This window comes from Cervus elaphus, chromosome 20 (assembly GCF_910594005.1).
Source record: "Cervus elaphus chromosome 20, mCerEla1.1, whole genome shotgun sequence".
Taxonomy (NCBI): domain Eukaryota; kingdom Metazoa; phylum Chordata; class Mammalia; order Artiodactyla; family Cervidae; genus Cervus; species Cervus elaphus.
Window position 1 is genome coordinate 119,142,142 of NC_057834.1, and position 25,662 is coordinate 119,167,803.

Here is a 25,662-nt window from a genome sequence, read left to right on the forward strand (position 1 = left end):
ATGACAGTTTGACATTTGTTCATGTCCTTTCAAATCCATTTTTCTTCAGTCTAACAACTAAGAATGCCAACCAAAGTGTAACTACTTACATTGCTCAAGACATTTCCTTCAATGACTATGAACAGGCAAGCACAGAATAGGAAAGAAGAGAGATACCCATGTTATGAGAAGTGACTAATACAAAGTAGGCACAGTGCCAGACATTTTACTACATGGATTCTCTTGGTTAACCCTCATAATCACCCTGTAGAGTAGACTAGTATCACAAATGTTCAGAGGAGAAAACCAAAGAGTCAAAAATTTAAATAACTCACAAAATGGCAGAAATCTTTTATGACTGCCTTCAAAATCTACTTAACAGATGTTTATTGAGCATCAATTTATGCCCGACATTGTACTATACGCTAAAGATGTGAGAGTAAATTTAGAAATCTTAAGGCTCTCTCCATTATGGAGCTTATGTTCTAAAGGAGGAGACAATCTAATAATCATAAAATTAAAGGTGGTCTGCAAACTGATAAATGTTATAAAGGACAACACAATTAAAAACTGGTAACTATCATAAAGGACAAAAGAATTACAACTGATAAGAGCACATAATTGAGAAATCTGACCTAGTCTAAAAATGTGAGGGCCAGTTTCACTGAAGAAGTCATTTTTAGCTCAGGCTTCCCAAACTGCATGCCAAAGTGCCCTGGAGCACTGTAGCGAATTCACAAGAGTGCCCTGGATTTACATTTTTAAGGGAAATAGAGCAATACTGAACATCTATTAGCTATCATGTGAACTATTAGCTCAGGGTAGCTCACAATTTCAACTTTAGATCATGCACACTCTTTTTGAAGACACATCTTTGTGATGCTGACTTTTTGGTGGGCAGTCGCTGTACTAAAAATAAGTACCACATGAAAATTAAAGTGGAAAAGGAAATGAGGATGGAAGTGGCCAATCTGATTCCAAGGTATGAGAAACTGGGCAGTACCTAACATGCATTTACATCCCATTAGTAAGTGACTGGGTTACAGGAGAATGAAATAAAGCTGCTACTTTTTCTTTTGGTTTATATGTACTTCTTCTTTAAACAGCTACTAGATTGTTAGAAAATACTAAAGCATTGCTTGGCTCTAATTACTGGATACATATAATTAATAAATAAATACAATTACTTAATGAATATATTTATTTTGAACTAAGGTGTGTGTGAAAAAAAGTATGGAGACACGAAGGACTGTATGAACTGTGAATGTTTGGGAATCTTCATATTACGCTAAGAATTGAAGAACAAGTAGGCTTTTCAAACACCATGCGGTAGAATGAGCAACAGCAAAAGACAGGGTCCCTATCCTTGAAGACGTTACAATCTAGTTAGGGAGGCAAAACTTAAATAGTTTTTCGTTTGTTTCTGGCCACACTGCATGGCTTGAGGGATCTCAGTTCCTTGGCCAGAGGCTGAACCCGGGCTACAGAAGTGAAAAGTCCAGAATCCTAACCACTAGGTCATCAGGGAACTCCCAATAAACAATTTTAAAACAATTTGTTAAGCTTTAATATTTGCAAAAATCTTTCATATCTTTCCTCGTGAAATTATATTAAGTACGTGTCTATCTTCACTCTAAATTAAGAGCAGCAGAGGTTAGTATCTCCCAACACAGAGCAAATAGTTTGTGTTTAGGAAGCGTTTTCTGGGTCAGTCTCACTTGCATCACTTTACTCTCTCCCCTTAGGCTTTTCTCAGAATTGAAAGCTCCAACTCCTCTGTGCAAGGGTAACTCTGCTTTAAGTGTTCACTACAACACATCTCCTGGCTGCTTCTTTCCTACTGTCCTTCAAAAGTCAGCTCATACATATTCACTGCCCCCCAGGAAGCTTTCCCTGACCAAATGAGCTGTAATTTAAATGTCCCTTATCTAAACGGTCTATTTGGTTTATTTCCATCATAGGATTTACTACTCTTTTCCTGTAGTAGTCACTGTTTAACTTCCATTATCTCCCAGCTCATTGTAAACTTTTGACAGCAGGGTCCATGCCTTATTCACCTTAGCAACTATCATAGTGCCCAGCTCTCAAAGACTGTTTTTTAAGTCTAATTATGCCTTTCAGCTTAATGGACTTCTTGGGAAAAAATGAGTTATTCAGGAAAACTCTGAGGAGGAAATTAACAAATGTGCAAAAATTAAAATGACTGATAACTACCCAGTGCTAGTAAAAAAAAAAAAAATACACCACTGTAGAAGTGTAATTAAGTATAATGTTTTTGAAAAATAATCAAACTATTATCAATTAAAATTAAAAATGCCTTTATCTTCTGACTTAGCACTCCTACTTTTAGAAATCTTGCTTGCAAAAATAAAAGCATCCATATGCAATATTATATTTACAAGGATGTTTACTGAAGCACTGTTTGCAACAGCAAAATAATTCCTGAAAAGTATGCTAAATGTCTAGCAATGGGGGGGAATGGTACAACTATGATATGGTAACATCCATATTATGGACTGTTCTGTAGCTACTGATAAAAATGAATTAAGTCTATGCGTAGAGACCTAAGAGGGGAGCCATGATACATTCCATAAAAAATAGAATAATCCCACTTGGAGGTAAAAACGGTAAACATATGCACTTTTATTTGTAAAAATACTGAAAAGAGTTAATACCAGACAGTTAATACTGGTGACCTCAGGGTTAGAGTCACCAACAACTATGTATTACAATTGTAACTTAAAACAGAAAGAAAAAAAATAAAGTTTTCAAAAGTAAGAACAGTAAATAATCTGAACATACTCTCCCTCCTCCAAATTCTAAAGGACAACAAAAACTCCACATTACCGTTACCTTGAATGAGATGACAGTGCTCTGGGAGAGTTGAGGATTCTATGGACTCTCTTTTTAGAGATGATTTAAACTTTACTTTAAATAAACAAACTTAAAGTCTAGTCGTCCAGTGGATCTTCCCAGTTTCTTTAATGAGTGATAGTTCGCTTTGGGGATTTGTAATCAGGAGTTTGAAAATTTCAGAATGCTCATCAGACTTTTACAACTATACCATTTACTCACTGAGAGTAAACTGTAGTGTTACATGAGAAATCAGAAAGACAGAGGTTTCAATCAAACATTTATGGTCCTGAAATTGGAAGCACTGCTACTTGGGCGCCCCCTGGGGACAGAATTTTAAATTTTTTTACATCCTCAAGACAAACTGGTGTGCTGTATAACTGTTCATTCAAAGAACACTTACTAAGCACCTACTCTGTACCAGGCACAATGTTCGACACTAGAGACAAAAAGATAAATAAAATAGAGTTTCTGATTTCTATAATGCATACTTAAACTCAGTATCACCCAAAATTTTCTAAGTACAGCAGGAAACAATGGAAACAGTGACTGACTTTATTTTCTTGGGCTCCAAAATCACTGCAGATGGTGACTGCAGCCTTGAAATTAAAAGACACTTGCTCCTTGGAAGAAAAGCTATGACAAACCTAGACAGCATATTAAAAAGCAGACACATTACTTTGCCAACAAAAGTCCATATAGTCAAAGCTGTGGTTTTTCCAGTAGTCACGTATGGATATGAGACGTTGGACCATAAGGAAAGTTGAGTGCCGAAGAATTGATGCTTTTGAACTGTGGTGTTGGAAAAAGACTCTTGAGAGTCCCTTGGACTGCAAGGAGATTAAGCCAGTCAATCCTGGAAATCAACCTTGAATATTCATTGACAGGACTGATGTTAAAGCTGAAGCTCCAATACTTTGGCCACCTGATGTAAAGAACTGACTCACTGGAAGAGACCCTGTTGCTAAGAAAGACTGAAGGCAGGAGGAGAAGGGGACGACAGAGGATGAGATGGTTGGATGGCATCACCGACTCAATGGACATGAGTTTGAGTAAACTCTGAGAGTTGCTGATGGATAAGGAGGCCTGGCGTGCTGCAGTCCATGGGGTCACAAAAAGTCAGACACGACAGAGCGACTGAACTGATCAGCATGTAGAATACAAAATATAAACTATTCATATATGTCCTGGAGGAAATTATAACACAGAAGATGATAAAAATGCTTTGGGGGTACTTCAGAAAGGAATTTGGCAAGAATATAAGCTTTAGCATAATTTGTTCATGTAACCAAAATGTTCACCATCTTTAAAAGAGAGTAGATTTAAACATCTCAGCTAACAGATGCAAAATTGTGGTTACTGTTTTTGGACAAGTTTAGGTTATGGTATCATGATTTTACTTGGGCCAAAACAATACAAAGTTTAATTTAAAAAATTAAAAAATGACATGGTATCCTAACATCAGATTTTTGTTGTTGTTGTTCAGTGTTTAAGTCATGTCCCACTCTTTGTGACCCCATAGACTGCCATACACCAGGCTTCCCTGTGCTTCACCATCTTCCAGAGTTTGCTCAAACTCATGTCCATTGAGTCGGTGATGCTATCCAAGAATCTCATCCTCTGTTGTCCCCTTTAGTCACAATAATAGTAACTCCACTCTGAGAACCTGAGTCTTGATTGCACTGATTTAGGAAATGGTTAATCTTTATAAACAAAATGAGGATGAGAAAACAGACTTAAAACAGTTATAAAATAAAACTGAAAAAGATCAGTTCAAATAAATGGGCAAGATTCAACCTCAAAGCCTCCTTCCAATCTCTCCTTCCCAGTTCACAATACTTTCAGAAGATATTGTATCAGATTTACCTTTTCTTCCTCAAGGTCTAGGAGAGCAAGAAGCAGAGGTAGAATTCACAGCCAGAAAAACAAAACAACAACTAACAAGCAACAGCTTCCCTCTGTGACACAATCACAATTCCAAAGTCCCAGGACATTAGAGAGCCAAACAGTTTCAGGTTCTGTGGCCAGGGCCCAAAGAAGTACTTCTGGTGGCCTCAGCTGGAAATTAACTTAATTTTCCCAATGGAATAATTCTATTTCAGCCACATTTCAGGTACCCTGTGAGCTGAATTAGCAATGGCATGATAGTTGGGGACTTCAACCTTTATTATATAACTTTTTCCCTACAGAAAAATAATTAATTCCAAAAATTACATCGTTTGGGATTCAGCTTACATTTACCTGTATAATAAAGCATTGAGTCAAAATGCAAGAGACTCACAAAAGAAAAAACAAAAACAAAAACCTCTGACTTGACTGACCATAGACATTCCATTGTTTAATCTGCTAGAAGACAGCAATTACTGAATTATAAACTGTTTGGAATAAAAGGTAACAGTTTAAAAGAGTTTAAGTTCATATAATTGTTGAAATTTTAAAGAACATGATAATATATTACAGAACATATTTCATCATGGAAATCTTATAATTCTTAACAGGTTTGAAATCTTGTCAGCCATTATTGAACAGAGTAAAGAATAAATACTAGTTACAGAATGTAGAGATAATGTTTAATCCAGTGGAGTAATATGGGTATCATTAGTTTGGGTGTGGACACTTAAAGTCACATCATGAGTCAGAAACAAAATACTTAAATACTTTCAAATATATCAGTCATAAACCAATTTTTAAAAGAAACACTACCAAAAAAAAGTAATACTACAGTGTACTTCGAAGTAAAAATAACCAATCTCATAAATTAAGAACAGGAACTCTAAAATAGAGGGAAAAAATTATTTATATCTATGTATATCAGATATTGTATCTCATTTTATATTCACAAATGCCATACCAGATAGGTATTATTTCTCCCTTTTTACAGAGGAACCAAGCTAAAAGTAACAATTTCTCTGGGACTAAAGTGATAGTAAATGGAATAGTTAGGGTTATGGTCTGAACCTACATTTGTTTGATTCTAGCAAATGGCTCCTTAGAATTTGAGAAAATATTTGCAAATGAAGTAACAAGGGATTAATCTCCTAAATATACAAATAGATCATGCTGCTCAATATAAAAAAATCCAAAAATTCCAATCAAAAAATGGGTAGAAGATCTAAACAGACATTTCTCCAAAGAAAACATCAGATGGCTAAAAGGCATCAGTACATCATCACAAATTATTAGAGAAATGTAAATCAAAGCTACAATGAGGTATCACCTCACACCAGTCAGAATGGCCATCATCAATAAACCTACAAACAATAAACACTGGAGATGGTGTGGAGAAAAGGGAATCCTCCTTCATTGTTGGTGAAATGTAATCTGGTACAGCCACTATGGAGAACAGGATGGAAGTTCCTTAAAAAACTAAAAATAAAGCTCCCATATGATCCAGCAATCCCACTCCTGGGCATATCCGGAGAGAACCATGATTCAGAAATACATGCACCTCAACCGTTCATTGCAGCACTATTTACAATCACCAGGATATGGAAGTAACCTAACCATTCACAGACAGAGGAATGGATAAAGAAGATGCGATACATATATACAATACAGTATTACTCCACCATAATAAAGAACGAAACAGGGCCATTTGCCACAACATGGATGGACCTAGAGACTCATACTGAGTGAAGTCAGAGAAAAACAAGAATCACATGATATCACTTTCATGTGGAATCTAAAAAATTTGGTACAAAACAGAGTCATAGATACAGAAAACAAACTTACCAATGGGGAAGGGAATGAGGGAGGGATAAATTGAGATATTAGGATTGACATACACACACTACTGTGTATAGGATGCTTCCCTGGTAGCTCAGCTGGTAAAGAATCCACTTACAATGCAGAAGGCCCTGGTTCAATTCCTGGTTCGGGAAGATTCCCTAGAGAAGGGAAGGACAGGCTACCCATCCCAGTCTTCTTGGGCTTCCGTGGTGGCTCACACAGTAAAGAATCAGCCTGCAACGTGGGAGACCTGGGTCGGGAAGATACCCTGGAGGAGGGCATGGAGACCCACTCCAGTATTCTTGCCTGGAGAATCCCCAGGGACAGAGGAGCCTGGTGGGCTACAGTCCATGGGTCCCAAAGAGTTGGACAGGACTGAGCAACTAAGCTATACACTACCATATATAGAACAGATAACCAACAGGGACCTACTGTATACCACAGGAAACTCTACTCAATGCTCTGTGATGACCTGTATGGGAAAAGAATCTTTAAATAGGTGTATATATATATCAGTTCAGTTGCTCAGTCGTGTCCGACTCCTTGTGACCTCATGGACTGCAGCACGCCAGGCTTCCCTGTCCATCATCAACTCTCGAAGCCTACTCAAACTCATGTCCATCGAGTTGGTGATGCCGTCCAACCATCTCATCCTCTGTCATCCGCTTCTCCTCCTGCCTTCAATCTTTCCCAGCATCAGGGTATTTTCCAATGAGTCGGTTCTTCACATCAGGTGGCCAAAATACTGGAGTTTCAGCTTCAGCATCAGTCCTTCATGTAAAACTGATTCACTTTGCTCTACACCTGAAACTGTCACAACACTGTAAATCAACTATACTCCAGTAAAAATTAAAACAAAAACAAACAAAAATAAAGTCTTTTCTTCTTCCCTTATCATGCCATTTACATGTGAGTTATTTCATACATACAACAAAAACTTGAAATCAACTGTCATGTCTTTTAAAAAGTGAAAAAAACAACAAAAACAAGTAGAAAAATTTTTTATCTATTTCTTGGTTGATTTAGTTCCACTTATATACCTACAACTGATCAAGAATTATCAATACAGCTATAAAACACATAATGAAGATATTTATGTTACCATCCGACTATTTCTGGATGCTCTTTAGAGAATAAAATATACTACAGGAGTGGGTTGTATGAACCTGAGAGAGGAGTAAAATCCCAAAGCTAATAAAAGCCATGAGTTTGAGCAAGCTCTGGGAGTTGCTGATGGACAGGGAAGCCCCGCGCACTGCAGTCCATGGGGTCGCAAAGAGTCGGACACGACCGAGCAACTGAACCGAACTGAATAAAAGCCATATCCTGGAACAGAGGAGGGAATAATTTTATAAGTTCTGGGTCAAAATCTTTCTGGTCATGGAGTTTCACAAGAATTCTCTGGTGTTTTACAGCACTACTGGTCCCCTCTTCTGTTTCTAGATATCTCTTGTCTTCCTCCTCTCCCAAACATTCCCCAGATTCTCCAATAAGTCTTTCACCCACACTGCAGCTAATCAAGTATCTATTCGAAAATTGTTAACGGAATTGAACCGGTAACCTTATCACACTTTGGGGAGGAGGGGGAGAATAACACCATTTTAGAGTTGGGAGGCATTTCATACTGAGTTTAAATCTGTGTGCACAGCCTCTACTATTCTAGTCGGGACAACGGAGACTCGGAGAGAGGAAGTGACCTGGCCACGGACTAGGCGTGAGTTGGCAGCCGGGCTAGAGGTTGAAGTTTCATCTCATACTCCACGCTTTTCCAACCTCACGAAAGCTGGTTGGGCCTTAGGGCTGGTACTATCCAGGACGGGTTCAGAAAGAGCAATCAGCAGATCCCAGAACACCTAAAGCCCTGTCGCCCGGGGCTTCTTTCTAGAGTAAAGACCAGTTTAGTTACCCGTTTAGAGTTCCCCTTCGGGAAGGGGAGGGCTGAAAAAACCGGTCTCTCCTGGAGGCAGTTGTGGGCACACCCCGGCCTCTAACCCAAATCGACGCAGCTGCCGCCTCCACCCGCCCCACAACCTGTGGTACACTGACCTTCTACGCGCTCGGGGTCCATGGAAGCGGACATTCCCGGGATCCCTCTCCCAACCCACTCTCGAGACGAACTTGGACCCCAAAATGTAAGGGAAGAGGGGTGCAGAAACAAAGTAACCCCAAGCGATTCCCTTCCTTTCTAGGCGCCCCCGGGGCGGGCGGACGTGGACTACCAGTCCCGACATGCAGCGCGCCGGCCGACCCTCGACCACCGCCAAGTCCGCGGTGCATCGGCCGCCGGGACTCGTAGTCCGCGGTTCTGGGAGCGGGGGGGAGCAGAGGTGGGGGGCGGGGGGCGGGGGGCGGACAGCCGCGCGCGGCGGGACGGGCCAGCCTGGTGTCCGGTCAAGCTCAGGGAGCCTGCCGGCTGCCCGGGCCTCACCTCAACGATGCGGGCGCACTGGGTCCCCTTGCCGGCGCCGGGACCGCCGAGAACGAACACGACCTGCGGCTTCATGAAGCGATACGGGAAGAGGAAAAGTGGCCGGCCGGTCAGCAGCGGAAAGCTAAGGCCTAGGACGTGCAGCAGCCGGCGGCCGCAGCGGCTAAGCATGCACCGCGGCTGGCTCGGACGCTGAGAGAGCTGACAGCAGCCGGGCCGGCGTTGGCGCGGGGCGGGGCGCGGAGAAGGGGGCGGGCCGAGCCGGCGCCCGCCGCGGCCCCGCCGCCGTGGCTGCCGAGGCGTCCGCCGTGCGGCCGGAAGGGGCGGGGCTTCCGCTGCTCTTTCGTTGGCCGAGCCCGAGTCCTCCCCGCCCCTCCGAGGGCTCATTCATTCGTTCCGTCCGCGGGTGGTGAGCCAGCTGGTGCAGGGCCTGTGCTGGCGCGTGGGACGTGGCCTACGGGAGAGCACAATCCATTGTATCTGCTCGCAAGTTTAAATTCCAGAGGGTAGGCAGCCGTCCTGAACAAATCAACACGAATAGATAAATGCAAATAGCAATATTGGCTTTGAAGGAACCAAACGGAGGAATAACAAGAGATGAATGTAATTTGGCTGTGGTAGTCAGACTTCTGAAGAGATGATATACAAGCCAAGACGTAAGGATAGGAAAGAGCAAAGCTAGGCAAACACTGAGATAGAGTGTCCCACAAAGAGGAAACAGGCAAGTTTTTGCAAAACCCCTAAGACTTTCATCTGTGAGAGCAGTTCAAAGGCCCATAAGATCAGTGCTGTGTGAAACGAGGGAGGGAATGAAAGGTGGAAGAGTTTGGCTGATGACAGGTCAGTCAGACCCTTTGGTTAAGGAAAGGAGTTTGGATTATATTCTAATTGCAGTGGGAAGTCCTTCTAACTATAACTCCGTTTCCCTGCCCCTTGCATTAGGAAAAATTTTCGAGAAGAGTTCAATCAATGAGTCTTAGTGAATAGACCTTTAAATGTTGGAGGGAGGAGGAGGAACCCAAGAAGGCAGAGCCAAGAAAGGTAAGAGGAAAACCAGGAGAATACGTTATTCCAGCAAAGAGAGTGGGGTGGGATTGTGGTGGTGTAGTAGTCAACATTGTGTTAAACACAGATAAAAACAGATAAAACTGCATTTGGCAACAGGGAGACTTACAAAGAGTTTGCCCAAAGCAAATCATACATGATATCTAATTTGAAGCCTGATTGAAAATGGAGTGGATAGGAGATGAGTAAATGAAAATAATAGATAAAATAAGGGTCAAGACAAAGTTTATTTAGGATGGGTGATAGGAGCCATGCTGTCTAATACGGTAGCCATGAAATTAAAAGACGCTTACTCCTTGGAAGGAAAGTTATGACCAACCTAGATAGCATATTAAAAAGCAGAGACATTACTTTGCCAACAAAGGTCCGTCTAGTCAAGGCTATGGTTTTTCCAGTGGTCATGGATGTGAGAGTTGGACTGTGAAGAAAGCTAAGTGCAGAAGAATTGATACTTTTGAACTGTGGTGTTGGAGAAGACTCTTGAGAGTCCCTTGGACTGCAAGGAGATCCAACCAAACTCCAATACTTTGGCCACTTCATGTGAAGAGTTGACTCATTGGTTTTTGAGATCATGGGTTTAAGATCATTAAAGATATTAGACTATTCAGGTACAGGCAGAGAGAAGGGCAGGGAAACAGTTGCGCTAATCCAGAATTGGGGTTTTGCCAGGCAAATAAAATAGAAGTCTAAGGGAGTGTTTGCAAGAGAATGTGATGGTTTATGCAGAATTAAGGACTATCCTGGTAGCTCAGATGGTGAAGAATCTGCCTGCAATGCAGGAGACCTTGGATCAATTCCTGGGTCACAAAGTTCCCCTGGAGAAGTGATAGGCTACCCACTCCAGTAATTCTTACCTGGAGAATCGCCATGGACAGAGGAGCCTGGCAGGCTACAGTCCATGGGGTCGTAAAGAGTTGGATATGACTGAGCGACTGCGCCAGCACAGCACATGCAGAATCAAAATCAGGCAGTAAAGCAAATGGTGGCATGTGAGGGCTAACAGTGGAGAGGTGGAGGGGAGCCGGGGTGGGGGGGTCAAGATATTAGAAGTACTGATGTCCAAGAATGGTGGCAGTAGAGAACTTGAGCACACGAGCTAGTGATCTGAGTGGGATGTGTGGAGCTGAAGTATCAGAGGTTGTGAGTTTCTGCTGCTGCTGAGATCTGGGATGAGCCCAGGGGAGTGGAAGACTGAAGCAGATATACACCCTGTTATTAGAACTGAGAGGCCAGGGTGTTCAATTTATCATCCAGGTAGAAGTTTAAGTGAGACAGTAGTGGCGTGAAGACAGACTGCAAGAGTGAAACTAAGTTGTTGAGTGCAGAGTGCCCTCAGGGATACAGACAGGAGGGGAGGGTGGTGGCACAGCCTTCTGTCTGGCTACCACCACGCTCCTTCTCCCTACAACCCTTTTCCTCTTCCCTCACACACTGTTTTCGGCCTCTTTTCATCTTTTCCCCCATCTCCTCCACTTTTTTTTGTTTTTTGTTTATTTATTTCCAATTCTCCTCCCCTTCTTTTCCCATTTCTGACTTCCTCCCCTTCTCCCCATCTACTTCTCTTTTCCATTTCTTCTCCCCACCCTCTTTCTTTGCCTCTCTAATCCCTTCTCCCTTCAGTCCCTTGTTTTCCCCTTGTTTATTGAGCCCTCTCATAGTTACTATCTTATTGATTTAATGACATAGATGTTACTATTATATTCATTTTGCAAATGAAACCGAAGCCAAAAGTTGTCTGAAGACAGCGGGCCAGTGAGCAGCAGGAGCTGGAATTCAGCTTTATGTTTTTGTTGTTGTTGCTATAGAGTCAGCATTATCTCCTTTAAAAGCAGAGAACATCAAGGCTGAAAGGAACAGTAGATTTCCTAAGTCCAAAGTCTTCATGTTACCATATGGTGACAGGTAACAAAGTAAGTTCCTGGTCTAAGATCTTTTCCCACTTAGTACAGTAAATATTAGGACTCAAGGAGGATTACTAGGCAAGGGCATCTAACTTAGAATAGGGAGACCTAAGTTTAAGTCTCTATGCTACCAATAAATCACTGTAACCTTAAGAAACTGGCTAATCTTGGAACTTCAGTTTTTCATCTTTCAACTAGGAAATAGAGAGAAGGGTGAAATGAAACCCTTGGTATAGATGACCTCAAACCACCCTACTGTGTTTAGTTTTTTGATGAGAAGAAGGACAGTTATCCAATTGCTGCTGCTGTGCCTCTTGAAGGTATGTCCTGGTACTTAGCACAGGGATCTGCGAACTTTTTCTGTAAAGAGCCAGACAATAAATATTTCAGGTTTTGGGGGGCATACCATCTCCATTCAGCTACACAACTTTGCCATTATAGTAAAATGGCAGCCTCAGATCGTACATAAACAAATGAATGTGATAATGTTTCAAAAAACTTTTCTTATGGACACTGAAATCTGAGTTTCATATAATTTGCACCTGTCTCAAAATGTTATTCTCTCACTTTTTAAAATCCATTAAAAATGCAAAAACCACTGCTAGCGTGTAAGTCTATACCAAAACAGGTGCCCACAGCCTATAGTTGCTGCCCTCTGGCCTGGCAGAATACCTGGTGGTAAAAGTCCAATTCAAGCTAAAAGGAGATCTCCCAATCTTCCACCTGCCAGGGAGGAGGGCGTAGGATATATGTCAGCTGAAAATAAGAATGACTGGTCATATTATTAAGAGGTAGTAGGAGAACAAAAAAAGGCCATATTGGAGCAAATGTGCCTCTTTTCCTTTGGGCATGACTTTTCTCCATCTCATCTGGTATAATTGCCAGAGTTGAAAGATGTTAAAGGGATGGGATCTGTGGAAGAGGGTCTAGAAGGCTATTCTTTGGTTTTTGATGAAGGCCTGTGCCCTTCACGTTAGGAAAGAGAAAGAAAGATAATCTTTCTAGCTCTCATGATAGAGACCACCAGAACAAAGGATTCCACATAGGAAGGAGTCTGGGTGCAAAACTTCATTGTATACTTATAGCAATTTGTAGTAACTTTTCTCTCTTTGACTCCCTGGAGAATTTGACTACAAGGGCTCAGTACTTAGTATCTTGCACCTCGCCTATCTCCTGCCAACAGTGTTAGGCAACTAAGGAAAATTAACTAAAGAAGAAAGATATTAAAAAAGTGAAACCTTGATACCCATCTCTACCAAGGGTTTTCCAGAAAGAACAAGGCTAAGCAGAAAACAATTTATTATTTGTTGTCTCTTTGGGCCTACTCTGGTTATCTTTTGCTATGTAACAAAGCTTAATGGATTACAAGGAATGCTTGGTATAGGAACCCTGCCCCCAACCCAAACATCACACACATTTGGTGACCAGAGTGTTCAGTGTGAGTAGTGCTGTGGGTAGAGGTTTTCCAAAACACCTGTTTATCACACCAGGTGGTCCCATAGAGCCAAGTCAAAGAGGCAAGCATTCATAAAAGACACTGTGCTACTCTGATGCTCAAACATTTAACCTGCTTGTCCACAGTGAAAGGTCTAACTAACTCTTAGTACCTTAGTCCTAAATTTGTCCCCACAGAATTCATTTTGCTTTAGCCTTATATCAGTGCTGTTACTCATTGGAGTTGGCAGAGATTCAATGAGTTCCCCCTCGATGCAAACAATCAGACCCCCAATAAGAATATGTGCCAATAAGTATATATTGAATAAATGGCTATCACCTAGTAGAAGTTATTCCCTACCTAAATCCATAGATTGAGTCCATAGATTAAATACATTCGATTAATATCTATTGACTATCCACTATGTGCCAAGCATTTCACTTATATTACTTAGTTTTTGGATGGCATTCAAACTTTTCAATAATTAATACAATCACAATATTTGTTGAGATTTCTGTGCCAGGATTTGCTATGCCAGGCATCAGTCCCCTAGTTGTGGGATCATGAGGCAGTCCTAGGTGTCCCAAGTTCTCAGGGAAGTAGCTATATCCAACTCACATGGAAATAATTAACTTTTAACCACCAATACAATCTTACCAGTTGTGTGTTGGCTGAATATCAGCCTTGCCTTATAAAATCTGCATAATGAAGTTAGTGCTATCATTTTGAAGATGGAAAAAGAGCCAGGAAGTGGAAGTACCTTATTTAAACCCACAGAGGCAGTTAGCTAGCAAAGTCAACTTCAAACTTAGAATGTATAGCTTCAAAATATGCATTCATCCTATACAATACTGAACCTTTAGGACGTAAAAAGTTCCATACGCACAAAATCCATTCAAAGTAGGTTCTGTAACAGATGTGAAGACTGATCTCGGAAAGACGTAAAAATAAGAGCTATCCTCAAAACTCACTCCTACCCATATGTGTTTATTTATCAAGTGACATTAAGTCTTTGGAGTATATATTCAGTATATGCATACTATTACCAGAGTAGAGCTGTGTTCCTAGTGAACTCTCAAGGGTCTTAAGAAATAGGGCCTTTTCGCCATTTATGTCCTATTTATCATACTTGCCCTTTAAATATCTGTTCCATACTTTGATTTTTTGACAACATCTGTTTGATGTGCTATTCATTTTTCAGGATTCAGCTCAGATTTTACCTCTTTTGGGAAGCTCTGTCTATATTCCCAAGACTGGGTTATTCCCTCTTTTGTGTTTCTACACCCACTCCCACCATCGCGCCCACACTTAGCGCATCCCGTGTTTACTTATGTTGTGGCACTGTGGTGTACTGTGTATCCACACACTTGATTTAGAGCTCCTTGAAGGCAGAGACTACGTCTGATGATTCTGTACAACATAACAATTGTGTTACTGTTACAACGTGATTTACTCTCTTAAGAAAACTCCAAGGTTCTTGGAAGATTTAGAGTATATAACTTGGCTCCTGCCACTCAAGTTCTATCTACAGTGGTCTTTGACAACTGCTGCCCTGTAATTCCTTTCTTGAGCATAGCTAGGAACTGGTTTCTAGGATCAGTTTGGGTGATGGAGCAAAGACAGGGCAGGTGGGTGGGTGGCAGGCCATATGCTCTGCCCTCAGGCCTTCATAGCCATCTATTATATTGTGATCTATTTACTGGAGGGATGGTTAGCCCATTACATAGCCTGATGCTTAATGGAGGCTCTAAAATGAAGACTCGATGTTATTTAAATTTGCAGTTATTGCTGTAAAGCTTTATCAAAGTACCTTTTATCAAATATTCTGAGAGCACTGGTTAAAAGAAACATGATTTTCTAAAAGCTGATGTGCCAAATCTGGCAACAGACAATACACTTACCCTCCTGGGAGTGACTGTCAGCTGAGCTCAGTCTGCATGCTGCAGAATGGCAGGCTGACCAGTGAAGGGAAATGACAGTCTTCAGCAGGTCTTACCGTGTTTTTTGCCTATTACAACTTTGCAAACCTAGGTAGTTTGCATATACCTACAATTTCTTTGTCTGAAAAAATCAGGATGATGGTTAAAAAAAAAAGTCAGTTTAACCATTATTTACAGAGAATTTACCAATATGTTATTTGATCTTTCTAGTCTTTATTCCAAAACATTCCAAGCTTTCAAAAAATAAGTAAAATGAGTCAACATGACTTGACACATTAATTGTTATTATTACCTCTCCCAAGAGGTTTGAATCTCAAAGGAATTCTGCATAAATTGACAGGTTAACAATCCCCCTTAAAAATATAATGTTCCTTAAAAGCAAAGCTGTACTCATTTTCCAAAAGTGCCAGTCCAGCTTAGCTCAGAAGTGTAAATACAGACAGGGAAAGTTGGGTGTTTTGTAAATAAGGGCAGAATTGGTAACTGATTCCAGCTTCCCTGTTCCTGTTGATAACAATAGCGCTTTAATTCCCATGAAGAGCCTGTTAGCAGGCACCTCAGGTTTATAAAACTGAACATTTACCAGGTCTAATCTTAAAGACCACGTCATATGTTTTACCAGGTCTAATCTTAAAGACCACGTCATATGTTCAGGGACTGAAAGGGAATAAGGCAAAATGAAAACAATTGATATGTTAGAATGTAGAACTTTGGATTTATTTTTCACTTTACATTTTTTTTCTTTATAGCATTGTTTGTGCAACAACTTAAAAAAACACATTTTTAAAAAAGTATAACTTACTGGAAATGATTCTCTGTGAAGCAAATCAAAGCTCTTAAAATTTGAAAAATAAGACTGGTAGCTTTTCTGTGTAGGGGCCAATAGCCATAGCAATTCCATGGTGTCCTGAAATGATATAAAACAGGTGGATCAGTGGTAAAGAATCCGCCTGCCAAGCAGGAGACGCTTGATCGATCCCTGGGTCAGGAAGATCCCTGGGAGAAGGAAATGGCAACCTACTCCAGTACTCTTACCTGGGGAATCCCATGGACAGAGGAGCCTGGCAGGCTACAGTTCATGCAGCTGCAAAGACTTGGACATGACTTAGTCACTAAACAGCAGCAGCAGCCTATATAAACAAGGATCAAAGAATGGCACGGTATATATTCAGTCTATTTAATAGGCTGCAATCTAACAATAATTCATATTTGCTTTGGACAATTACCTCTTATTACCCGCCCCTATAAAATTGGGCTTTCCTTGTTCTTTGCTTATCACATCCTTCCAATTCCCCATGCCATTTAGCACAAAGCTTAATTTGTAGTAGATCCTTGATAGAGCATTTGTAGATTTTATTTCACTAATTTAACAAATTTAATTTGTTAAACAATTAATTTAAAAAATCATTCCTTTAATCTTTATGTATGTATAGCAATGTGTTGCTTATTTTCTAACAGTGTTGGTTGTTAGTACAGCTGGTATACTTAATATATATAGGTAGTCTTTTAATTAATTTTCACACTATGAATTAACTCTTTTATGATAATGTACAATATGCAAATAAGGAAAATTAATCTTAAAGAGTTTAAATAACAGAACTGGGGCCAGATCCCCAAAGTCAATGCTTATTACATTATATCATATTCCAAAAAATTTTTGATATGTATGGAATAAGCCCTTTGGACTCCTCCAACTTGTCCTAAATATGAGGCTGAATCATTCCAATTCAAAAATGAAGTCAGTAATCACTTTTAATTTAGTTTTAAGAATATCAACTCTATCCATAGCATTGAATGTATATCCTGCTTAGAAGTCCAGTGGTAAAAAAATGTTTTAATTGAAGTCTGTTTGAGTTATTATTAAGCACAAAAGAAGGCATTTATTTATTGCTGTTGTTCAAAAAGTTAGCATATACTTCACTTCTCCTCTTGCCCATTCCTTACTTAATTTTTTTTTTTGAATAAGTAAGAAGTGGATTTGTTTAGAGAAACACACTCCACAGACAGAGTGTGGGCCATCATAGAGGGTGAGTGTGGCAGCCCCTTTCTTCTTTTTAAACAGACTTTATTTTTAAGACCAGTTTTAGATTAACAGGAAATCTGAGAATATAGTACAGATTCTCCTCATTATCCACCCCCGAGATTCCCCTGTTATTAAATCTCATATTTAGTATGGTACATTTGTTACAGTTACCTATCCAATATTGGTCACTATTATTACTTAAGGTCCAGAATTTATTTACAGTTTCTTAGTTTTCAACTCGGTCTTCATTTTCTCTAACATGATTCCAGTCATGATACCACATTTACATTTAGTTATCTCTTTAGGCTCCTCTTAGCTAGTTTCGAGTTTTGAGAAGTACAGGTCAGATACTGTTGAAATTTGTCTGATGTTTTTCTCAAGATAAGTCTGGATTTATAGGTTATTGGAAAGAAGACCATACAGATGAAGTGCCATTTTCATCATAGCCTATCAAGTATACACATTATCAGCATGACTATAAATATTGACCTTGATCACTTGGTTGAAATACTAATGGTCATGTTTCTCCACTGTTAAGTTACTCTTTTCTCCAATCCTTAACATACTGTACACTTTGAAAAGATGTCACTATGCCCAGCCTACACCTTAGGAGTAGGGAGTTGTGTGTTATGCTTGCCCCTTCCTTTTTGTTTAATTCATATCATCTTACGTTTCTCTTCCAGATATTTTAAAGTAGCTCTTAAAAAAAACCATAAATCATAAGAAGCCACAATTGCCAGGACATGGAAGCAACCTAGATACCCATCAGCTGACGAATGGATAAGAAAGCTGTGGTACATATACACAATGGAATATTACTCAGCCATTAAAAAGAATTCATTTGAATCAGTTCTAATGAGATGGATGAAACTGGAGCCCATTATACAGAGTGAAGTAAGCCAGAAAGATAAAGACCAATACAGTATACTAACGCATATATATGGAATTTTAAAAAGATGGTAACGATAACCCTATATGCAAAACAGAAAAAGAGACACAGATGTACAGAACAGACTTTGGGACTCTGGGATAAGGCGAGGGTGGGATGTTCTGAGAGAATAGCATTGAAACAAGTATACTATCAAGGGTGAAACAGACCACCAGCCCAGGTTGGATGCATGAGACAAGTGCTCAGGGCTGGTGCACTGGGAAGACCCAGAGGGATGGGATGAGGAGGGAGGTGGGAGGGGGGATCGGGATGGGGAACACATGTAAATCCATGGCTGATTCATGTCAATGTATGGCAAAAACCACTACAATATTGTAAAGTAATTAGCCTCCAACTAATAAAAATAAATGAAAAAAAAATCATAAGAAGCCCACACAAAGTTTTTTTTACATCCTAAATTCAATCTCTAATCAAATTTTGAGTCTGCCTTCAAAATATATGCAGAATTCAATAACCTCTCACCACCTCCATTGCCACCATTCCAGTTCAAGCTGTCAATCTCTCCTTTATGTCATTGCAGCAGCTGTCTAACTGGTCTCCTTGCTTCTGCCTTTGCTCCCTACAGTTTATTCTCTATGTGGCAACCATAGTGAGGCTTTTAAAACCTAAAATCAGATATTGACAGTCCCCTATTTAAAATCTTCCATTGGCTTCCTGTAGAACTCAAGACTGTAGCTAAGTCCTTGAAATGCCCCATGATCTACCAACACCTCCTGCCTCTTCAACTGTTGATAGTCTTCTAACCCATTTTGCTCAGCACAGACTGGTCTCCTGATCTTCCTTGAAGATGTCAGAAAATGCTCACCCCAGGGCCTTTGCACTTAATGTAAACCATGGCAGCCATCAAAGTGTGCCACTTGGATCTCTCTCTAGAAAGAACTTGACAATTAGCAGCAAATAGTACACTTGTCTGGCAACCTCTTGTTATGGTCTTCCAGATCTGCCTTAACGATGGTGCTTGCTTTTTATGGGAAGTTCCAGGCAATGACTGGGTACAGCAAGGGTTCTGGTCATTTCTGCCTAATGTGGGATTCCTCTCATGGGCAATCTTTGCTCCAGAGTTCTCCACTGGGTCAGCCAACACTTTGTCAGACATGCATCACTGTCTGAGGCTCTTCCTGCTCACACACCAGATCTGAGGAACTAACCAGCATTTCTCTTAAAATGTGTTCCCTAGATTCTAGGAATTTTTTCCAGGAAAGCAGAGATTGACACTGTGGAGCACATATTTCTTGGCTAGTTTGATACATTTTTCAAGATAGTTGTTTTCACTCTCTCAAAAGGTTGGATGCACAGTCCAACAAAACAGCTTACAAGTGCAGTTCAGACATCAAGACACTCCCACATTGCTCAGGAAACTAACAAAAGTCTAGAGAAATGTGACATTTCAAATCTGGACTCTGCACTATCTACCTGTGAGAAATGTGACATTTCAAATCTGGACTCTGCACTATCTACCTGTGTGATCTACGTGTCCTTCCTTGTTAAATAGGGATAGTAATACCTACTTCTGCTGTTCAGACAATAAATAATGGCGGAGAAGGCGCGATTATCAACATTTGTGAAGACAACTATAAGTCATCACTCTAATACTAATATCATATGCCATATATACAACACCAATACCATACCTAATACCAATATTCATTATGGAGGGTGGTGGTTTAGTCACTTGTGTCCAACTCTTGCGACCCTATGGACTGTAGCCTGCCAGGCTCCTCTGTCCATGGGATTTCCCAGGCAAGATTACTGGAGTGGGTGACCATTTCCTTCTTTAGGGGATCTTCCCAACCCAGGGGTCGAACCAGGTCTCCTGTATTGCTGACACATTCTTTACCAACTGAGCAATCAGGGAAGCCCATTCATTGTGAAGGTAAGTATAAATGGCTTACAAATGGTCACGTTCTTTTCGGCTCAAACAGGAAGGAATTAAAATCTTTTTATGTTGAGAGGCGAGTATGATTCTTAGAAAGAACCTGGAAGAAATCGAACTTCCTCTCTTTTTGTGCATTTAATCAAGGGATTTGGTTCGCTTCCAGTCGCCGAGAGTGGACCAGAGAAGCCAGTAATTCCGGCTTCCTCTGCCATCTCATCCGCCCGGCTGGGTTTGTCATTGCGCGTGCGCAAGGACCGCCCCACCCCGGAACTTAACCGTTGATGAAATTGAAGTGTTTAAATCCTCCGGAACCTGATCCTGGAGCGCGGGTGGCGCCCTTCTTTCTCCACGGAGGTTTAGGATTGGTCGGTGCAGGGCGCTGATTGGCTGTTGCACCAGAGCGTCGCGGAGACAGGGAGTGTCAAGTCCGGCACCGCCCCTTCTCCCTGATGGGTTGGGCTTCCGACCAGTCAGCAGGCGTGGCGCGGGCTTCGGTTTCGCGAGCTTTTATTTGCCGCCCTGGTTCCCGCGACCCCCAACGTCCCAGAGGCGGGGCGGGTTGGCAGAGGTTCTCCTTGGACTCTGTTCCGGCCCAGCAAACAAACCTCAACTCGGCGGAGATTGCGGTGAGTGTTTTTGTGCTTCAGTTCCCCCGAGGGGCCTCTGCGAGCCTGGGGGAAGGAGGGTGGGCAACACTCTGCTGCCTGTGTTGGGTTCAGCGGACCAGGAGCCTGGACTAATGACGCAAAGGGAATCGGGACTTTGAACTCCTTGGGAATCATTTGTACAGTACTTAGGTATGTGAACAAAGTTTTCAATCGATAACATGCTATCATATAAAGTTTTTACTGTAAAAATGACTGGACGGAAGCCCAGTATGCTCGGACAGCTACATAGTAATGAGTGATAGTTGCTCAATCTTGCCTGACTTCGAAATCCCATGGACTGTAGCCTGCCAGGCTCCTCTGTCCATGGAATTCTCCAGGCAAGATTACTGGAGTGGGTTGCCATTTTCTTCTCCAGCTACATAGTAAGGGGATCGGTTAACGTTTAAAGTTCGTGGTCGGCTGGAAGTGATTTATAAATAACAAAGCGTGAAAATGCTGTGGGTGTGAACACAGTCGGTAGTAACACTACCATGGTATCTAGGAAACGGTTTCACAGAGGAGTTGACATTCTGATTGGATTGTGAAGGATGATGAGGGTTTACCAGGGCCTTCCAAATAAAAGGAACAATAGGTGTGTGTGGATACTACCAGTATCCACTGACTGTGATGTAGGAGTGAAGGGATGTGTGGAATTAATAGGGTGGGGCCAGGTTCTGAAAGTCCTTTATTCTGTACGTAAAGAAGAGCCTGAGCTTCCCCGGTGGCTCAGACTTTAAAAAGTTTGCCTCCATGCAGGAGACCCGGTTCAACCCCAGGGTCAGGGAGGATCCCCTGGAGAAGGGAATGGCAACCCACTCCAGTGTTCTTGCCTGAAGAATTCTCTGGACAGAGGAGCCTGGCGGGCTAGTCCATGGGGGTCACAAAGAGTCGGATACGACTAAGCAATGGATGGACATTGAAATAAGACATAAGGAAAGCTGAATGCTGAAGAATTGATGCTTTTAAATTGTGGTGTTGGAGAAGACTCTTGAGAATCCCTTGGACTGCAGGGAGATCCAACCAGTCCAACCTAAAGGAAATCAGTCCTGAATATTCATTGGAAGAACTGATGTTGAAGCTGAAACTCCTGTACTTTGGCCACCTGATGCGAAGAGCTGACTCATTTGAAAAGACCCTGATGCTGGGAAAGATTGAAGGCAGGAGGAGAAGGGGATGACAGAGGATGAGATGGTTGGATGGCATCACCGACTCAATGGACATGGGTTTGGGTGAACTCCGGTAGTTGGTGATGGACAAGGAGTCCTGGGGTGCTGCAGTTCACGGGGTTACAAAGAGTCGGACACGGCTGAGCGATTGAACTGAACTGAACTGAAAGAAGAGCCATCAACTCTTTAAGCCAGAGAATAACTTGGTCAGATTTATATAGCAATAATTCCCTGGTGGCTCAGATGGTAAAGAATCTGCCTGCAGTGCAGGAGACCCAGGTTCGATCCCTAGGTCAGGAAGATCACCTGGAGAAGGGAATGGCTACCCACTCCAGTGTTCTTGCCCAGAGAATTCTATGGACAGAGGAGCCAGGCCGGCTACAGTCCTTAAGGTCACAAAGAGTTGGACACGATTGGGCGACTAATGCTTTTCAACCCTTTTTGACTGAGCACAAAGGCAGCCCTTCTGGTAGCACTGTGGAGACTTTTCAGTAAATCTGGTGAGAGCTAATAAAGTCAGGAGCTGAGGTAGTGGAGGTATAAAGACAGTTTATATTGGGGAAGAGGGAGAAAGGAGAGATAAGGATGACTTGATGGTTTCCATTTGATCAAATTGTTTCCATTTGATACACAACTATGCCATTATCCAGGGAGAATTATGTTTTGCTAGGTATAGGTGTTACATGATCTTACTTTCACTACACTAGCTTTAATTGCTTGTGTGTTACTGTCAATTAACTGTCTCCTATGGTTTTTTTTGAAATGAGAAATAATAGGTCAACATTTTTGATTTATCTTAATGCATAAAGGAAGAACAGACAAATAAGGAGTTTTAAGACTCTTTTAATAAAGAAAAACGGCGCTTTATTACTTCTGAGAGTTACAACTATCAATCTGAATATTGTTGTTCGTGACAACCAAGTAGCACAGAAGGACTTTAAAGTTTAAAACATGCATTCCATAGAAGCTGCATGAAGTCCAGATACCTCTAAGAGGGAGTTTTTATCAACCTTACAAGGGCACTTTAAATAGGATTTGGTTTTTGTAAATATTTCCAGCTTCTGACTTTAACTAAAAAATTTTTCTGAATGACTTCTGCACCAGAATGAATAACTCTGTCCTTCCTTACCTCGCTTTTAAACAATTCTTTTTTGTTAGAATTAAAGTAGAATACACAGGGCTTAAAGATTCTAACTCTAAGATTTGATAAAAGAACATAGCAAATAATGAGCTGTAAAGAAAGGACTTTGAGGTCTGTATTTTGCTTTTATAATATTTAGATGTTTAGATATTGGCTATGTTTAGATATCCAGTGGGTAGTACTTCCCAGTGGCTCAGTGGTAAAGAATCTGCCTGCAATGCAGGAGACCTAGGGTTCGATTCCTGAGTGGGGAAGATCCCCTGGAGAAAGAAATGGGGACCCACTCCAGTGTTCTTGCCTGGGAAATCTCATGGACAGAGGAGCCTTGTGGGCTAGAGTCTACAGGGTTGCAAAGAGTCAGACATGACTTAGTAACTAAACAGCAACAAGAATCCAGTAGGCAGTTAGTGGATGAGATTACCCAGAGAATGTATGAGGAGTCAAGAAAAGACCACTGACTTGGCACTAATACAAGTTAGTTTGTGGGTATGCAGTATTTGTCTCCTATCTCCACAAGCTTGAAAATTTGTTGACTTTATTATAGACCAAATAAATATCTAGCTCAAATTGTTCCTATTTGCTGCTTTGTGGTTTTCTGACTATAATGAAGCTTTTGGTTAAAATCTCATCTATTAAATACTACCTGCCCTACCCAGCTCACTAAATTAATACCAGGATCTTGGAGCAGAATCTTAATAGATAGATAGTTGGTGGGTTTTGCTGCCTAGATTAAATATTAATATTAATTTACAGGCCAAATACTATAAAGTATGAAAGTGGTCAGAATCCATCAGCACTTTATCTTATTCATCTATGGATGAAGACACTTCATATAAGTAACCTAATTTTGTCAGTTATTTTGCTAATATGTGGTTAAATCATGTTTCCTTTTATTTTTTTGTTTTTGCCACTCATTAGTAATATTCTCTTTATTTCTTTAGGTTCCTGAGCATGTAAAATTGAATAAATCATTCACCAACTATCATGGAGTCTACATATACTCTTGCAGGGCCCCAGATGAATACCAGGTATAGAAATATTTTTACAGAATGTGTTTTTCACAGTTACTCACATAACTTGGGTTGGAAGAGAGGAGAAAAAATAATCTTTAGAATCAGGAAAAGCTGGGTCCATATCCCAGCTTTACCATCTATTAGGTGGGTGACCATGATCAAGTTATTTAACTTCTCTAAGCTTCAGTTTCCTCATCTGTAAATTGGGGACAGTAATCTCTATCAGAAGGTTATTGTGAAGGGTTAAATAAGACTACTAAACTAAAGGGTCTGGTACATTGTAGGCACTCAGTAAATGTTAGTCTCGTTTCCTCCTTTCCTTATTTTAGTTTCACAGAGGGTCTTTGTATTGGTGAAAAATAGTGCCTGAACTTTTGAGGCCAAAGATCACATACATGCTTATTTACATCCTAGACAAATGGGAAAGTGGTTGAGTTCCTTCCCTCTTATAAACTCTAATTATTTGATGGGGAAAATTTCACACTGAATGTACCTAAGCCTTTTCCCACTCAATGTGGTGTGAGGAGGAGGAGCTTGCCACCTGTCTCCTAATTTTCTCAGTCTGTCACTACTTTGAGGAGCAGGCAAAATGGCTTGAGTTATTTGGCTCTTTGGATCATTTATTGTTCTTTTTTCCCCCTTGAGAAGAACAATTATTGCTGACATGTGAATTTTTTTTCTTCCAAACTAGAATTGCATCCATGAGTTACCTTTATTCTCTGTGTTATTTTTCTTTGTGCCAGATGTTCTTGATGAAGACAATGGGAAACATGACCCAAAGAGGCTATCATATTCCTTTTGTGTAATTTTGGCCCTTCTGTTCTCTCCTGTTGCTACCTCTTATTCTTTGAAACTTTATCAGCCTTTGTTCTTCTCTTTAATTTTATTATTGGGTCAAATCCATTCCTTACATTCTAGGGAAAATAATATACTCGTGTGATTTGAATTGATAATTCCTGGCATATGCAACTCTAGATTTTAGTTCATTTATTGAACTCTGGTTTTCAGTAATCTGTGGGCTTTTAGGGCAGCAGCTGAATTATTTTTGTTTACAAACCCCTTTGAATGTCTAATAGCCATGAATTTCATTCCCTAAGGAAAAGTACTTTTATACATACATGCAGAACTTTGTACCCAATTTCAAGGTGTTTTTATCTTTCTTGCCTCTCAAGTCTGTCTACCTGAATACTTGAGATTAAGGAAAAAATTAATAACAATCAGGTTCTGTGCTAATAAGCACTTTGCATATATTATTTTTTTTTTAATCCTCACAACAAACCCATGAGGAATGGGTGCTGTTATTATCCCCCTCTTTTTTTTTTTTTAATGAGGAAACTGGCATAGAGAGGTTAACCAACCCAATGTTATACAGTTGGTAACTGGTATAGCCAGTATTTAAAGCTGAAATGATTTCTACTGTGCACTATAAGGAAGTAAACGTGAAGTTGGATTTTAAACCTGCACTACTACTTACAGCAAAAAGAAATGGACTACTTACAACAAAAAGAAATAGCTAA

At 40.7% G+C, this 25,662-nt stretch overlaps 2 protein-coding genes and 2 long non-coding RNA genes across 7 annotated transcripts in view; 2 read left to right on the top strand and 2 right to left on the bottom strand.

Annotated features, from left to right (window-relative positions):
* The window catches only part of CMPK1 (cytidine/uridine monophosphate kinase 1), a 34,387-nt gene extending 25,087 nt beyond the window's left edge, over positions 1–9,300 (bottom strand). The window contains exon 1 of the mRNA XM_043876991.1: positions 8,990–9,300. Coding sequence (XP_043732926.1) covers positions 8,990–9,160 — 171 coding nt within the window. The 5' untranslated portion in view covers positions 9,161–9,300. The remainder of the gene's footprint in view (positions 1–8,989) is intronic.
* Positions 9,301–9,976: 676 nt separating this feature from the next.
* Positions 9,977–18,143, top strand: LOC122677137. Its single transcript, XR_006335720.1, has 3 exons — positions 9,977–10,030; positions 12,154–12,275; positions 18,037–18,143. It is a non-coding gene; the product is annotated as an uncharacterized LOC122677137 (long non-coding RNA).
* On the bottom strand, positions 14,703–20,360 carry LOC122677138. Its single transcript, XR_006335721.1, has 3 exons — positions 20,195–20,360; positions 16,133–16,237; positions 14,703–14,800 (listed from the first exon to the last, which is right to left on the bottom strand). It is a non-coding gene; the product is annotated as an uncharacterized LOC122677138 (long non-coding RNA).
* Positions 20,361–20,627: 267 nt separating this feature from the next.
* STIL (STIL centriolar assembly protein) overlaps positions 20,628–25,662 on the top strand; it is a 53,244-nt gene continuing 48,209 nt past the window's right edge. For 3 of the 4 annotated variants that reach the window (XM_043877716.1, XM_043877713.1, XM_043877715.1), the window contains exons 1-2: positions 20,628–20,804; positions 24,074–24,160. In XM_043877716.1, the coding sequence (XP_043733651.1) occupies positions 24,117–24,160 (44 nt within the window). In that variant the 5' untranslated portion in view covers positions 20,628–20,804; positions 24,074–24,116. Of the gene's footprint in view, positions 20,805–20,826; positions 20,976–24,073; positions 24,161–25,662 lie in introns of those variants that run through there. The other variant, XM_043877714.1, reaches the window with a different exon arrangement.